General features: G+C 32.7%; 1 protein-coding gene across 1 annotated transcript; it reads left to right on the top strand.

Moving 5' to 3' along the window:
* The first annotated feature begins 1,851 nt into the window (after positions 1-1,851).
* On the top strand, positions 1,852-10,465 carry LOC127702337 (uncharacterized). The gene is made up of 4 exons (XM_052206512.1): positions 1,852-1,987; positions 5,377-5,473; positions 7,406-7,544; positions 9,777-10,465. The coding sequence occupies exons 1-4, from the start codon at positions 1,898-1,900 to the stop codon at positions 10,129-10,131; spliced, it is 681 nt and encodes a 226-aa protein (XP_052062472.1). The 5' UTR covers positions 1,852-1,897; the 3' UTR covers positions 10,132-10,465.
* The last annotated feature ends 7,049 nt before the right edge of the window (positions 10,466-17,514 follow it).

Raw genomic sequence — 17,514 nt, 5'->3', positions numbered from 1 at the left:
CTGGGCTTTTTTTTAGCTGACTATACGGTATGAGTTTGTTCATTGTTGAAGGACGTATGGTGTCATATAGATACATACATTTACGTCATTTAAACTCTGGTGAATAGCAACTGTTTTTTTTTTGGGGGGGGGGGAGGGGGGGTAATTAAAATATTTCTCCTTATTTCTATATTAAATCCGCAATATCTATTATGCCTGTCTCAGCTAGTGGTTGTCGTTAATTGCTTTCTTTCATACGTTTTTTTTTGTTTTTGTTTATTGCTCTAGTATAAATCAGACTGTATAGGGCGGTGGTCTTATAGCTTACTATTCATTGTGGGTTTTGACTACTATACGGTTACATGTAGTTCAGTATGGGTTTTGACTACTATATACGGTTACATGTGGTTCAATATGGGTTTTGACTACTATACGGTTACATGTAGTTCAGTATGGGTTTTGACTACTATATACGGTTACATGTGGTTCAATATGGGTTTTGACTACTATACGGTTACATGTAGTTCAGTTTGGGTTTTGACTACTATATACAGTTACATGTGGTTCAATATGGGGTTTGACTACTATACGGTTACATGTAGTTCAGTATGGGTTTTGACTACTATATACGGTTACATGTAGTTCAATATGGAGTTTAACTACTATACGGTTACATGTAGTTCAGTTTGGGTTTTGACTACTATATACGATTACATGTAGTTCAGTATGGGTTTTGACTTCTATATACGGTTACATGTAGTTCAGTATGGGTTTTGACTACTATATACCGTTACATGTAGTTCAGTTTGGGTTTTGACTACTATATACGGTTACATGTGGTTCAATATGGGGTTTGACTACTATTCGGTTACATGTAGTTCAGTTTGGGTTTTGACTTCTATACGGTTACATGTAGTTCAGTATGGGTTTTGACTACTATATACGGTTACATGTGGTTCAGTATGGGGCTTGACTACTATACGGTTATATGTAGTTCAGTTTGGGTTTTGACTACTATATACGGTTACATGTAGTTCAGTATGGGTTTTGACTACTATATACGGTTATGTCGTAACTACAATACCCTCCCTTTTCACGAATGTGACTTACCGAATTAGACTATTTACCGGATTTGTAATAACATAAGCAACACGACGGGTGCCACATGTGGAGCAGGATCTGCTTACCCTTCCGGAGCACCTGAGATCACCCCCAGTTTTTGGTGGGGTTTGTGTTGCTTAGTCTTTGGTTTTCTATGTTGTGTCATCTGTACTATTATTTGTCTGTTTGTCTTTTTATTTTTGGCCATGGCGTTGTCAGTTTGTTTTTCGATCTATGAGTTTGACTGTCCCTCTGGTATCTTTAGTCCCTCTTTTACATGTAGTTCAGTTTGGGTTTTGACTACTATAAACGGTTACATGTGGTTCAATATTGGTTTTGGCTACTATACGGTAACATGTAGTTTAGTATGGGTTTTGACTACAACATAGGGTTACATGTTATTGTTCGCATTCTTGTCATTTGGTACGTTTGATGGATAGTTGTATCATTGGCATGGTATATGCCTATCTGAGGTCAAATGATTTCTTAAATATATATTGAGTATTTTCTTAAATATATTTTGAGTCTTTTTTTTAACCTCGGACCATCAAAAACATACCAGCAAACGAAAGCAAAATAAAGAAAAAAAGCTTTTTGGCCTTAGGTCATATCAAAATTAATTCAGTTTTGGTGTTCTTGAGAAGATTATTTTTCTTCTCTTTCTTCTTTTCCCATTTGAACCACCACTTTCTACGAAGACAGTGCATCGAGAACTCAGGTCTAGAAACGTCATAATATTTTATATGGGACGTCACAAATACCACAGAGTATGTTACTAACGACAAACAATTCCGACTCCAGATAAAAATGTGGCAGGATGCTGGTGGGTAACACAAAGAAACTTGATGTTGTTATTCCAAAAGTTGTGCCAAAGATAGGAAAGAGATTACATACAAAATCAAGTCAGGTTTGTATGAAAAAGTACTTCAGTGTATTTTGATATAATTATTTTTCGGTGTTTCATATGGGCTTTTCTTATAACTCTTCAATATCGTAAGCATCTCATGTAATAATAATAATAATAATAATAATAAATTCTTTATTTAAAGAGGGTAACTCAATTAGAAGTAGTCTAATTTTCATTGAGGCCCTCAAACAAAATACATGTATACAGTAAACATTCATACATTCATACATTAAAATACAATATATATTACTAGTATATATACACAATTCAATCATTCAAACATACAAATGGCAATAAATGGCAATAATTGGTAAAGTTTGATTAAATTTTCTTATTCTTACAATAAAAGAAAGAAAACAAATTATTCGACTTGCATAGAATTTTCAAGAAAATGATTATAACAATGTTTCTTAAATAATTCCACATTTCGACATTTTTTTTATTTTGAGTGGTAAATTATTCCATACCTTTGTTGCAGAATAATGAAAAGATTTTTTATAAAAATTTGTATTTGGTCTTGGAACAAATAGATCATTATTAGAGACAGATCGTAAGTTGTGGTGTTGCAAATCATTAATATTTAGCATTGTTAAGTAATCAGGTGTTAGTCCATTTACAATTTTATACATTAGAATTGATTGTTGGTATTTTATTCTTTTTGTAAAAGATAGCCATTTTAAAGATGAAAACATAAAATTAGATGGAACAGAAAAATCGCATTCAAGTATAATTCTTGCTACTCTTTTTTGAAGTTTAATGATTCTATCTGAATCTTTTTGTAATAAATTTCCCCAAACTGAACTACAACAGTCTATATATGGTAGAATATATGCATTATAAAATAGTTGTCTTGTGTGTTTAGGCAAATATACTTTAATTTTAAACAAAAGTGATATTTTAGATGAGATAATCTTGCATATACGATCAACATGATCCTCCCAGCTTAAATTTTCATCAATGTCAATTCCAAGTAATTTGAAAGAATGGACATTTTCAATACATGTTTCATTGACGGTAATACATAATTCTGATAGTTGTGTAAGTTTTTGTTTTGAACCCATTTTCATACACTTTGTTTTTTGTGCATTAATTTTCATACTGTTATTGTTACACCAAGATTGTATAGCATTTAAATCATTTTGCAATATGCTGTTTATCTTTTCAATGTTTTTATTATGAAAATGCAATGTTGAATCATCAGCATATAAATCCATGTCGGATTGTTTAACATGAAGTGGTAAATCATTTATATAAATTAAAAATAACAGAGGACCTAAAATAGAACCTTGAGGCACTCCATATTTTACAAACGATTTATCAGATTTAATGTTAGCGTATTGAACTTCTTGTTGTCTCTCAGACAAATATGATTTTATCCAATCTATCATATGTTCTCCGATATGATAAAATTTTAACTTTTCTAAAAGTATGGCATGGTTAATAAGGTCAAAAGCCTTACTGAAATCTAAAAACACAGTACCAACTATTTCTCCATTGTCTAAATATTTTAACCATTCATCAATTAGTTTAGTCAGCGCTGTTTGGCATGAATTACCTTGCCTGAAACCTGATTGAGCGATATGTAACATTTTTTATATAACATGACAATGAGCAATATTTTCAGGATTAGTAGTGTAAATATGATCAATAAGAGTTTCTGATTTGTCACAAATACGTGTTGCAGTACAAATTTATTGTTGAAGATTAAAATGGTTTATGAAATTCATCCATTTTTTATTTTCAATTTTTATCAAGTCAATATTAAAGTCCCCCATTAAAATGATTTATTTGTTTTCTGAAAGAGCTGCATTAAATTCCTCCACAAAAAGATCTATCCAGGACTGAAGGGAATTTGGTGGTCTATAAACAGTACAAATGAAGAAAGGTTTAGAAATGGAGAGCGGCTTCTGTTGTTTATACTATTATGCAGTGTTACATATCCTTGCTAGTGCATTTTCTCAAATTACAGCTTTACTATACTGTTTGACTGAGTATTTTCTACAAAAATTTAAATTGTTTTTGTTTGTTAGGTGTGACATGCATAAAATTAGAGAATGCAAATCTTTACAAATTACCAGTCTCGATCCGGGACGCCTTGTACAATATGTCACATGCATACCAACTTCTTAATTAGTACGTTGTGGTAGTGCGGTGGCATATATGTCTTAGGGTCCCGGGTTCAAAACCTGGCTGGTACAGTGTTGGTATTTGGGAAAACTAAACAAACGATTTTGACAGCCACACTTCTGTTGGTTGCTTAACTTCCATTGGCAAATATTTAATGCATGTTCAGGACGAGAAAAAATTAACAATTAATACAATAGGTAGGTCCTGTAATAGAGCTCGTCCTGAATGAAGGTCGGGCAAACTTTGACTGCCACTGGAAAATGAGGGTATATTGGTTAGGGACAGATATTTAGCCCTGCACCAAGTCATCTACGGACCCTTTAAAGCATTGTTGCAAGTGTTCTCATCGTGCAGAGAGCTTATAGCTCTCTCTAAATGGGGCATCGGATTTATTGTCCCCATTCTGACCGAACGTATCTGCCTACTTGTTTATCATGCACAGTCAAACAGACGGCGAGACGCCCCACTTTGGCAAGGGTTTTATTGTCGGTCTTTCTATTCCCCAGTAACCGTTGGTGGCTGCTGTAAAAGAGAGGCGTATGATTCCAAAGGGATACTCATAAGTTGAAAACGAACTGACAATGCCATGGCAAAAAAAGAAAAACTACCAGAAGAAAATCAACAGTATACGAAACACAACATAGAAAACTAAAAACTTATTAACACGAACCCCATTAAAAATCGGGGGTGATCTCATGTGCTATTGAAGGGCAAGGGGATCCTGCTCCACATGTGTTGCTCATGTAAATAAAAACCCGGTGATAAGTCTGTAACGTATGGTACGTGTTTTTTTTTCTCCTTTTTTTTTGTGTTAATTGATTCCAACAATGACAAAAATGTCATGAATCACCTGTTACATACATACCTACTAACTTTTCAAAATCTCCATGGGGGATTTTAATCGCAAGAGGACAAAATGCTCTTCTTATTTTGTCATAAGTGTTTTTTCTACTACTATGCTTTTTTAATGAGTATATATGTGTTTAAAAACTTTTCTAACTCATGTGAATGCCTATTTTGAGGTGTTCAGTTCATATAATAAAGAATTTCAAAATTCAGGTCAATAAATCGGGATAGTTGGCAGGTCTGTACATAGATTAAACACTTGAGTGCTATATGAACAAATCAACCTCATTGATAGATAATGTCGCTAAGAAGGCAAAGAATTGCGTAGTTTGTTTTACGTTTTATCGATAGAAGGCGTAGTTAGTATTGTCTTCTGCACTTCCATACTAACCTAATTATCAATTTGTGAATTGTAGTTTCCAGATACATGGAAAACATACAAACGGCTGGTCAACCCCAACCAACCAGTGCCTAGACTTCGAGAAAAATACGTCAACAAAGGTTGTCTTCTTGGTAAGTATAATTATACCTCGGTCAACCGTTACCAACGAAATACGACAAGAAAACTCCAATGGAGAGCGTCTTCTTGGCAAGTATAAGTATACCCAAGTAAACCAATACCATGCAACGAATCAAGAGGAGAATACGCAAATGGAAGGTGCCTTCTGGGCAAGTACATAAATGTATAAGTTTACCTAGGTCAACCAAAAAAATCAACCAAATAAGATAAGAATACACCAATGAAGGGTTAATCCGTTATAAGTATAAGTCTACTTTAGTCAACCAATATCATCAAGTAAAAGAAGAATACTCCATAGAAAAGTGTCGTCTGGGCAAGTATAAATTTTCCTCGGTCCACCAATACCAAGTGAAGAATACTCCATAGAAAAGTGTCGTCTGGGCAAGTATAAATTTTCCTCGGTCCACCAATACCAAGTGAAGAATACTCCATAGAAAAGTGTCGTCTGGGCAAGTATAAATTTTCCTCGGTCCACCAATACCAAGTGAAGAATACTCCATAGAAAAGTGTCGTCTGGGCAAGTATACATTTTCCTCGGTCCACCAATACGAAGTGAAGAATACTCCAATGAAGGGTTTCTTCTATTAAAGTGTAAGTCTGTCCAATTATCTAGCACATAGAATAAGAAAAGAATAAAACAAATACAGTTATTTATGTGTGTTTAGTGACCTAAGCTATGTACATGGATGAAAGACCTGTGAAAAAGTACATTGTAAGTCAACATACAGTGACACGTTAAATATAAAATTTTATTTTCTTTCATATATCATTACAAACAATTATTATAGAATTAAATGAATGATTACATAAAAGTGTTTTAGTAAGATGATGTTGTTGTATACTTTTTCATCCCCTTATCCACCCCATCCCTTTATATGAGCCATTATCTTACCTCTTATACACTTTTAGCTCTCGCCCCATATGGAATTTACTTCCCCCGTATATAACGTATTCGGTCATTAGCACACAGTAGACTAGATAGATAGAAAGATTTATTTGATTACAAAAGTAGTATAAAACAATGGCAGACATGTAAACATACTAAAATCATAAAATCTTAAAACAATTTGCTGATACCTAAACAGGATTGCCCATGAAAGCCATACGGCTTATTTCCAATGGGGTCCCTTTATGTTACATTCTTAAAAATATTAAAAATAGTTATAAGAAATCATGCCTTTGGCAGGTTTTATACTAATTATGTTAAAATTAAAATTTACGATGACAATGGCTAGAATGTTGAAGCCAATCAATAAAATAAAAATTTCCTATTAAAATCGTTGCTTTCCTTTTTTGACAGAAAATCTTTAACACCAGATTTATAAGATTCAAAATTTGTGTTGCTCTTTAATTCATTTGGCAACAAGTTCCAATCCTTTATAGCATAATAAAATGTTAAAGTCTGTTGCCCTTGTATAGGTGGTATAAAAAAAATGTATTTACTAGATCTTGTTGAATAATGATAACAATCTTTGATCTTAGTAAAATTGCCTTGCATGTAGTAAGGGCTTTTGTTATAAAACATTTTACGTACATGGTTGAGTCTTAGTTGTTTGACTCTATTTTCTGCATTAAAAAAAACAATGCTATTTAGTACATTAAAATTCACAGAAGTTCTATTTCCCATATCTGTAATAAATCTAACAGATTTATGATCATTTATTTTGAAATATTTATATCTTATTTTAAAACTTTTAACACAAACAGGAATACCACGCTGAACATGTTGCCAATAGTATAAATAATATTATTTTCTTTAGACAAATGAGAAAAGGTGTACTGCGACTTAATATATTCCGACTCCCGTTTTCAATATCTTGTTACCTCTCCTCATGCACAAAATAGACTGCATTTTAGTATAAATACGTATACGATGCGATTTCTCGTCAAATTTAGAATTATAAGATATTAATTCATTTTTGTAGATATACCAACAGTTGATGTGCCGAGCAAACAAGGATTCAAATGTACGTGTTTTGATAATGTAGTACATGCTGTACGTGAGGTATGCCGCTACACCCCACCAATGATGAATAGACTGATGAAAAATCAACAAACCCATAGGTAGAAAACTCTTAAAACAGGTCACCGTACAGCCTTCAATAACGAGCAAAACCCATAAGTGTAGTAAGATAGAAAAGACCTCAGCATGACAAAATGTGAAAAAATAAAAAAAAAAAAAAAAAAAAACAACGGCCCGTGATTTATGTTAAAAGCTATAAACGAAAATAAAGTTATGGCAAACAGCAACCAACGACAATTAGTTTAAACATATTTTATTTGCTAAATATCAGCAAAATGGATGAGACACAAGTTAATCATACTTTGTTTTCTTTGGCACTAACATCGATTTTGTCATCAACAAATTAAAACATAACTAAATTTGTATTCTTTTCGAATGTTTTTTTTTTTGGGATGTATATGTACACATCCACGTTTATTTTCTATTTAGAAATTGTTTTATCTATACATAACATCATACATATTTATTATGAGGTTAAATCCTACTATCCTACTGCCTGTCGTTACTTTTATTTGGCATTGCACAAGTCATGTCTTCTTTGACTGTCCATTAAATCCCTGCCTGGGATGTGTTTAATTGATTTTAGTCTCTGATGCATGATTTTTTATTATTAATTGTTTTTGGCTTTTAACTAGCTTTCAGTAACTGCGAGTACTCTCAAATCGTACTTTCTTGTTAATTTGAACTGTTGACACAATTTGTAATGCATTTCTGTTCTTCAATGTTTACTTATTTTGTGTTATATCTCGTCTTACTATTTTTAATATGTGCCACCTTTGATAAGTATTTAATATGACGAAAACATTTTCACTTCTGTACTCGTACTATGAACAACATATTTATTTTGTAAAAAATGTTTCTGTACTCCTAACAACAAAATTATTATATATTAATTTACTTGTGTACGTTACTTTATTTAACGCCATTTTGTCCTAGGTTAAAGTTGTCTTTTTGACTTTGAAACATCTTTTTTATTTATATTGTGTCAAAGATCAAACTTATTCGTTCAATGTAAATTTACTTGTTTATGTGTATTGTCTTTTTGATCGAGTTAAGCCATTTCAAATGATATTTTATTGTGTGTCTTTTTATGGTGTGATGTTATACCACTGTTTCAGGTTAGGGTGAAGGTTGGCGCCTGTTAAAACGTTTAAACCCGCTGCATTTTTATGCACCTGTCCTAAGTCAGGAGCCTGTTGTTCAGTGGTTGTCGTTTGTTGGTATGGTTCATAAGTGTTTCTCGTTTCTCGTTTTGTATATAGATTAGACCGTTGGTTTTCCTGATTGAATTGTTTTACACTAGTCTTTTTGGGGTCCTTTATAGCTTGCTGTTCGGTGTGAGCCAAGGCTCCGTGTTGAAGGCCGTACTTTGAACTATAATTGTTTACTTTTTACACATTGTGACTTGGATGGATAGTTGTCTCATTGGCACTCATACCACATCTTCTTTTTTATTTATGACGACTTCTCCATATTACAATATAAGTATATATAATAATAACATTATGAGCATGCATGCAAAACGAAAAAATTCATTAGATATTATACAACGACAATTATCTACTGACTTACGGGCTCCCGACTTTGGATAGGTACATAAAGAATGTGGCGGGGTTAAACATGTTTGTGAACTTAAATGTCCCCTAACATGGATCTGTGGTGTCAAAACCTGGACAAACCAAGAACGAAATGTAAAAATCAATTGAAAGGAACATAATTCATCAGATCGGCACGCAGCAAAAAAAAGTTTACAAAAGACAAAAAACAATACCGATACGTTACTTCTCCTTCCAGTAAGCGGCCAATGTCTACTATTTGTTTAGCATAAAGCTAGAGATGAATTCCAATGTCAACTACGAAATAAACGGAAATATCAATCATTACACAACCAACTTACACTACTGATTTAGTGTAAAGACGTCAGAATGCATGACGTCTTGTATTGCCAAAAACTAAGTATTTTCTTATTTATATGAACAGGATGTAGCACCACATTTTTTCATAACTTTATGTCAATACACAGTTTGTTATATTCTAATTTATCAAAAACAAAATCAATGTTAATACCGATAAAGGCAATATTCAAAGACTCCTATAGAGGTTATTTATCACGATATCACCATGACAACTAAATATCTAAGCCATAATATAAGACTAATGTTACACGTTTATATAAATTTGATATCCTAAATTGTTCAAACTTTTCTATTTATGGAGTTCCGTAGATATGCATATTTTATCTTGACCTGAAGAAGTACCGTATCCGATTTCAGATGGATGAAGGAAACCAAGAATCTTGTCAAAGAAAACGAACGATACCAGCGCCCCCTGGCAACACTAACGGTTCGATGGCAACTGAAAAGAATATTACCTGGTTATGATTTGTCTTCATTGTATAAAATATTTTCCCGACATGGAGAAATCAGAGATCTACGTATGACAAGTCCTAACAGTGCAATGGTAGTGTTTGATGAACTGGCTGTGGCCTGCAATGTAGCAAATTCCCGGTACTTAGGTGATCCACAAAATAGGCTACATTGTCGATTTTGGCATAGAACAATGGAAAACAAAGCAGTAGTCATTACTCAAAGAGGATCATGTAAAGTTAAACCAATTTCGTTTTTATGAAAAGTTAACTATGACTTCTACGTATATTTGTAATGTAAAACGATAGAGAAATTTTAGATATGATCACCTGGTTTAATTTTGATTTTGACAAATCTAGAAATAAGATATTTGATTCTTTGTGATTCTATCTGATAACTTCTGTATAACATATTTTTTGTGCTATAGATGAATGTAAAAATTTTAAAACTGTATATTATCACTTTTTTCGCACAGCTTTTCTCTATAATATAAATTTGCCAGCGCCGCTGATCAAAGTTATCTCTGCGTTTCTGTTTTGTGTGATCAGTCCAAGCCAAAATCGCGACTAAAAGTTTAGTTACAGTATGTTGCAAGATTCAGGAAAAATACAATCCGTTCTTTGTTGTTATTATAAATGTTAAAGGTCTTTTCTTTTGATGCGACTTGGGTTTTATTTTCAAAATAATTTGTTGTCTGGTTCCATAGATGAGAGGATGCACATATAAGCTTAATAATATGTTGATCCTGGTTCAAATCCCAAAAGAATATAAAAGTGCAGTTACTCACTTGATACGACAAGAGTCTACCAGTGTTTCCTTCCTGCGGTTTTTTAAACAATGTTTTTTTCCAATTCTTACAAAAATCACCAAGGATCTTCGTTTTATAGATATGACTGTGCATAAAAATTAATGGAAATCAGATGAGAGAATCTTAACTTTTCAATCGACATAAAACTTATGCAGGACTGACAGATTATTAAAAGAAACTATTCGGTGTGGTATCATCAAATAATCAGATCCTATGGCATTGAACCATCACTATTCACAAACAAAGTAAAGCGGAATAAGTCATGCAAATCCATTCTTTTTTTTTATACCAATTACAAATATGAATTATCATTTGTTTAAACAAAGATTTGATCGTTTTCGTGGATTTTTCCAATAACAAATAAGCGGCAACAAATCTTTCACGATCCTTTTTACGATCGGCATCAAAATGCGGTACTCTATCTTTCACGATCCGAAATATCAATTTTTACAAATAGTACCATTTTTGCAAAGTTTCTGATTAAACTGAATCAAAATAACTTAAAGAACTATTTTAAACAGTAAAATAGAACGATATATTTAAAAGAAAGGTAGTTTATGCATTAGAAATTTGAAAAAAAAAATCTTGTTTGTTTTCATTTTTATTTCTCTGAAATTTCGATGAGCAATCTGCCTTTTGTAGTTTTGTAAAAACGGTGTACTTTTAAGCCTTAGTTTTTCTCGGATCCTGATCATTATGTTGAACCAGTTTGACAGACAGTTTTATTTTTCCAGTATTTGTCACTATAATTGATTAAATTAGATTATTTACTGACATTGCATGTGTCTTCTCGATAAGATTTCATTCACGATCCTATAGCAGATCTTTCACGATTCAATCGCAATACTTGACCACCGTTACGTATTCTTTCACGATCATTTTTCTCGATATACCGAATGACAGCCGTGGAGGTGCCCTTTATCTTTTCGAAATCAATTGAATTTGAACGTGAATCTTCAGACTGCGTATCAGATATTTAGTTTAATCTATTCTTAAAACATAACAACATCACGGAGTGGACATGTAAGCGATTTTTGTGAAAGATTTAATGGTGAAAATATACTCTGCCTATTTTGCTATTCCTTCTCTAATCTTTTAACATTTTGTTGGAATGCCTATACAAATTGCAGCGATTGAACAGCAACAGTATAATTATACATGACGATGGGTGGCTGTTTAACGTCCAGTGGCAAATTAAATGTATATTCAGGACGATCACTTGTTATTGCGATATGGATGTTGCCCTGCATTGTATTAGATCGACACACTGATCGGGATTTTTAACGTGCTAGTTAACAAGCTAACTATCCGCAGGTAGAAATGACACCTTACTCGGACACACTATTCCGACTCCGAGTCAACCAGGCTTTGCTCTTACTTCTCAACTCCTCGTACTTTTTGGAGAAGTAAAAAATACAAATTTTAAAGTCTTTGGTTCGACTCGGGCGGGGATCGAACCCACAAACCACTTAGAATGTCCTTTATTAGTAAGTCTATTAAGCAAAAGGGGCATATATCTATTTGAAGGACAATTCCTAAATTTGTAAGCTGTATTAATGATATTCACGTAGACAAATGGATGCACATTGCAACTTCTTATAAAATGTCTGCACTTTGAATCATAATTTTATAATAAATCTCTATATTTGTGATAAAATTAAGTAGAGGTTTTGACAAATTTATGATATCTTTTTTCCGAGGTAAATTTTTTTAGATAAAAAAGTAATCCTTATTTCATCTGTTTTTTTTTGCAGTTTAATCGATTAATAGTAATCAGAAAATGTATGATTACATGTGACAACATTGTAAAATGTAATTGATTACTATGATTACGATTACTGATTATGATTACCCCATGCCTGGTTTAGTAAAAGGACAGGTTCTGTGGTGATTAAACAGACTTTTCTAGTAATTTATTTATATTGATTAAAAAAGGAAGTATACAACAAGCAAAACCTATATATATATATACAACCTGTAGAGACAGACAATTGTAAAACACGTAATGTTCCTTTTAAATAGGTGGAAAGTAGTATACAAATCTTGAATGGATTGAAACTAATTGCACAGTATTTTGATTCAAATGTGTCGGACAAAATGCAACATTTTCTGACGATTTTGGCTTCCGTAGTCATCTATGACATGGATATACTCATGATAACATTCAACCAGATCATGTTGACATCCTTAAAATCCAACGGGGAGAATTCATTTGTATCTATGATGAGTTTATTTACCTCAAGGAATTCATGATTTAGAACCTGCCTTGTAAGAAGCAACACTCGTCCAAAATATGAGAATACAGGTACAGCCAAACTTCCAAACCAAACCTTCATCATATACGTGTATGTGAAAGGTTTTACTAAATTTGTGGTAGCAAACCCTGATTGATAATTACCATATATGTCACACAATGCGGGTCAGTAGAACATTATTTAATTACATAACGACAAATGTGTAATGCATTAACAGACTATACAAGTGGTGTTACAATTATTTTGATAATCGTATAATAAAATAACATTTGGACAATTTGTAACAGTATTTCTTTACATACAGACAAATCATGTGTATTTCATTAATAGACGGTACACTTTATTATACAATCCGTTTTGACTTCAATTACGCTGATACATGTATCCTCAGTGCAGCAAATTAATAACCTTACACAAGACTGACCAGGAAGATTGACCGTATATAAATACTAGGAAAGAAAAATAAACATTAGATTCCAACAGGTCTCCCCCCTCGTGGGTAGGCTGGAATTGATTCACCACCAGATGTCATTTTAGTTAGGATCGAAATTATACCACTATACGATTACGTGTCCGTGTAATAATTTGTGAACCTCGAACATTTGAACTCTAGAAACATTCTTAACCAAATACAATGAAAGTCCCAACTATGTATTGGCTTCCGAAGCTACACAAAACACCTTACAAATATAGATTCATTTCGTCTTCAAGCCATTGTTCCACTACTAAATTGTCTATTCTTCTTACCAGTACACTTGGTACAATCAAAAACCTGATAATAAATTGTTCAAATAAGGCCTTCGAAAATAGTGGAATTAATTACTTTTGGAGTGTCAAGAACTCGTTGGAAGTACTTGATAAATTACATGCATATATTGGTGATTTTGAATCTGTTCAAAGTTTTGATTTTTCTACCCTATATACCACATTGCCTCACATTCTCATTAAGAAAAAATTCACACACCTAATTAAATGGGCATTTAAAAAGTCAGAATGTGAATATATGTTCAAACTCTTTTAGGTCATTTTTTAGTAGCAATAAACAAAGAAAAACTATGTCAATTGGAAATGCTTTGATACTATATATGCCCTTGAATTTTTACTAGATAACATTTTTGTTCGCTTTGGAGATTCCGTATATCGTCAGGTTATCGGAATTCCAATGGGGACTAACTGTGCACCACTTATTGCGGACCTTTTTTTGTATTGCTATGAGTTACAATTTATGACAAAAATCAGCAAAGACACATCGAAACAACATCTGATACACAAATTTAATAATACTTTTAGATATTTGGATGATATTTTGGCTCTCAATAATGACGACTTCAGTATGTATACTAAAGAAATTTATCCTGTTGAACTTACTTTAAATAAAGCTAATACTAACAATGACCACTGCCCTTTCCTCGATCTTGATATCTATATCATTAATGGAAAGCTTAATACTAAAATATATGAAAAAAGAGATGATTTTTCATTTCCTATCGTTAATTATCCATTTTTAGATGGTGACGTTCCCTTGTCACCATCTTACGGTGTTTATATATCTCAACTTGTACGATTCGCTCGTGTATGTAACAATGTTTTAGATTTTAACGAGAGAAATTTATGTATTACTGAAAAATTATTGCACCAGGGTTTTCGATATCACAAACTAGTCAAAACATTTACTAAATTTTATCATCGGTATAAGGACATCATTCGTAAATATAGCTCAACATGCACACTTCTTATACGTTCAGGTATTTCACATCCAATTTTTTATGGAAATATTCTTTATAAAGCACAAAAATGTCAGTATTCACCTCTGAAGCTAACAAAACCTTTAAATAGACTTATTAAGAAGGGATATAGTTACGATATTGTTGTCAGGTCATTAAAGATTGCATATTTTGGCGTTAATATTGATTCACTTATAGGGTCTTTGCATCGGCACTAAACACATTTATTTAAAAACCAGTTGTTGGCATGACACGGGTTATGTTCTTCTCATATATGTTATGATGGTATGATACTAAACCCCTAACGGGAAGGATTGTGCCTGATATTCATATGATGAAGACATAATCTTTCAATCAGTTTAATTGAAGTCTGGAGCTGGCATGTCAGTTAACTGCTAGTAGTCTGTTGTTATTTATGTATTATTGTCATTTTGTTTATTTTCTGTGGTTACATTTTCTGACAACAGACTCGGACTTCTCTTGAACTGAATTTTAATGTGCGTATTGTTATGCGTTTACTTTTCTACATTGGCTAGAGGTATAGGGGGAGGGTTGAGATCTCATAAACATGTTTAACCCCGCCGCATTTTTGCGCCTGTCCCAAGTCAGGAGCCTCTAGCCTTTGTTAGTCATGTATTATTTTTAATTTTAGTTTCTTGTGTACAATTTGGAGTTTAGTATGGCGTTCATTATCACTGAACTAATATATATATTTGTTTAGGGGCCAGCTGAAGGACGCCTCCGGGTGCGGGAATTTCTCGCTGCATTGAAGACCTGTTGGTGACCTTCTGCTGTTGTCTGTTCTATGGTCGGGTTGTTGTCTCTTTGACACATTCCCCATTTCCATTCTCAATTTTAACTTTGTAATTACATAATAGATTTTATTTATTTACTGACTTCGTGATAATACTAGTATACATATAGTTTGCGTTTGTTGAAATTTTAAAATTAGTCACTACAGACACGGACATAACGAAAAAGCAGGGAAATAAAAAAAACATTAGAAGGGACCAAAAGGAAACATCGTTATCTTAATTTAAAATTGAAAATGAACAATAGGGAACGAAAAATCGTCTCTTTTTCGTAAATTTTAGCATACTGTTTTACATATGAAACTGAAATAATCAAATCCAGAAAGAGACAAATATTGCTCTTCATATCCGATTGGTCCAGATTGTATTTTTTTACAACCTCCTATGTGGTCTTGAGGTAATGTTCTGGCCTCGCATATTTGTGCATATATAGGAGAACGGATTAAACATAATTGAGACTTAAAGGAGACCTGACACGATTTTTAAAATAAACAAAAATCAATTAATTTTAACTCAATTATACTATATAAACACATTTAAAACAAAATAATTGTATTAAATGCTTCTCCGTCGAGGAGTAATAATAAAGACTTAATTGTCGGTTCGGAGTTGGAATAATGCCTTAGGTCAAGTGGACAATTAACTCAAGTTGTACGCAGCACGTTAAGAATCAGTCTCAGATAGCAATACACAGCTAGGTATGTGGTTTCGCATTTTGGCCATGGTGGATTTTTCAAATATGAAAGTTATTGTGCAATAAAATTAATTTTTAGACAGCTGATCCTTCAAAGTGGGTTTATAAGAACATCAAGATTACTTTTTATCATCGGATGTGACCTTGAGAGGTCATACCGGTGTTATGTTAATGCAAAAATTTCCTTGCCGTTTGACTGAAAACCGAACGTATTTCGTATAATTACGCGGATATTATCGAGTGCAAAAGAACATTCCTTATCGCTTGTGATATATTAATTTCATCAATAAATATTCATGAAAATAATTTTGAAGAACATAGATAAATGTATAAAAATGTTTTGTCGTGAGAAATATATATATCAATAACAAATCATGGATACTGAAAATTTGTGTTAACGCATGCGGAAGAATATCTCGAGAACGTTTTGCAACAAAATGGGAAAATATGAATGCCTACTCAAATCCAATCTATTGGGAAAAAAGGAATTATTACAGAAGAGTGTCCACCATGCACTTGCACTGCACTATCATTAGAATAGTAGAATAGAATGATATATAAATGGATGAAAATTTGCCTGTAGAGTTATTAAGATGATCTGCTATATATATATAACTGGTATACAAATATTAATATAATATATAACAACAAACCATAGTATACTGATAACAAATGATTATATCACTACAATATAATAATTATTACGGTGAGGTTGAATTCCCTGTCATTTATTCATCATCCACACAGGAACTGGTCTCAGAAAAAATATATCTTTGAGCCTTAACCTAACTTTCAGGTATAGATATGTGATATGACCATTCACTAGAACTTGCGGGCATCCGATGTTCAGTACTTCAGTACTTTGATTACATGTTATGGGCTATTTTCTGTTTGACTGTCCGTATTTTCATAGCCAGACCGGCCATGGGTCCAGAAATTATTGTAACGTTTACAAACACTTTTTTTTCACACGAACTTTTTGACACAAATTTACAACAAAAAGTGAGACCAAAGACATACGATTTTTATTTGATCTCTTGATAGATATATGTAAACAGTTTCAGAAAAGGTATCATTCCAAGGGATTGAAATTCCACTTTTGGTCAAATTTTGGGGAAATATGTGACATTTTTACCCCCCTTTTTGCAATATTTTATAGCAATTAAATGCAGATTGTTGCCATGGATACACCAAAAAGAAATTTTATTTAACCATTTTAACTACTGTAAATCAAATCTTTGGAACATACTGATTACATACATATGCACATAGTAGGCTTAATTTGTAAGAAAGCAAGGAAAAGGGGATGGTAAAATTTATTGGGGTAATTTTTATTCCCCCCCCCCTAACTG

This window comes from Mytilus californianus, unplaced genomic scaffold (assembly GCF_021869535.1).
Source record: "Mytilus californianus isolate M0D057914Y unplaced genomic scaffold, xbMytCali1.0.p SCAF_1, whole genome shotgun sequence".
In the NCBI taxonomy this organism is placed as follows: Eukaryota; Metazoa; Mollusca; class Bivalvia; order Mytilida; family Mytilidae; genus Mytilus; species Mytilus californianus.
Note: the sequence above shows the minus strand (reverse complement) of the source record. Positions and strands in the feature narration are given on the sequence as shown.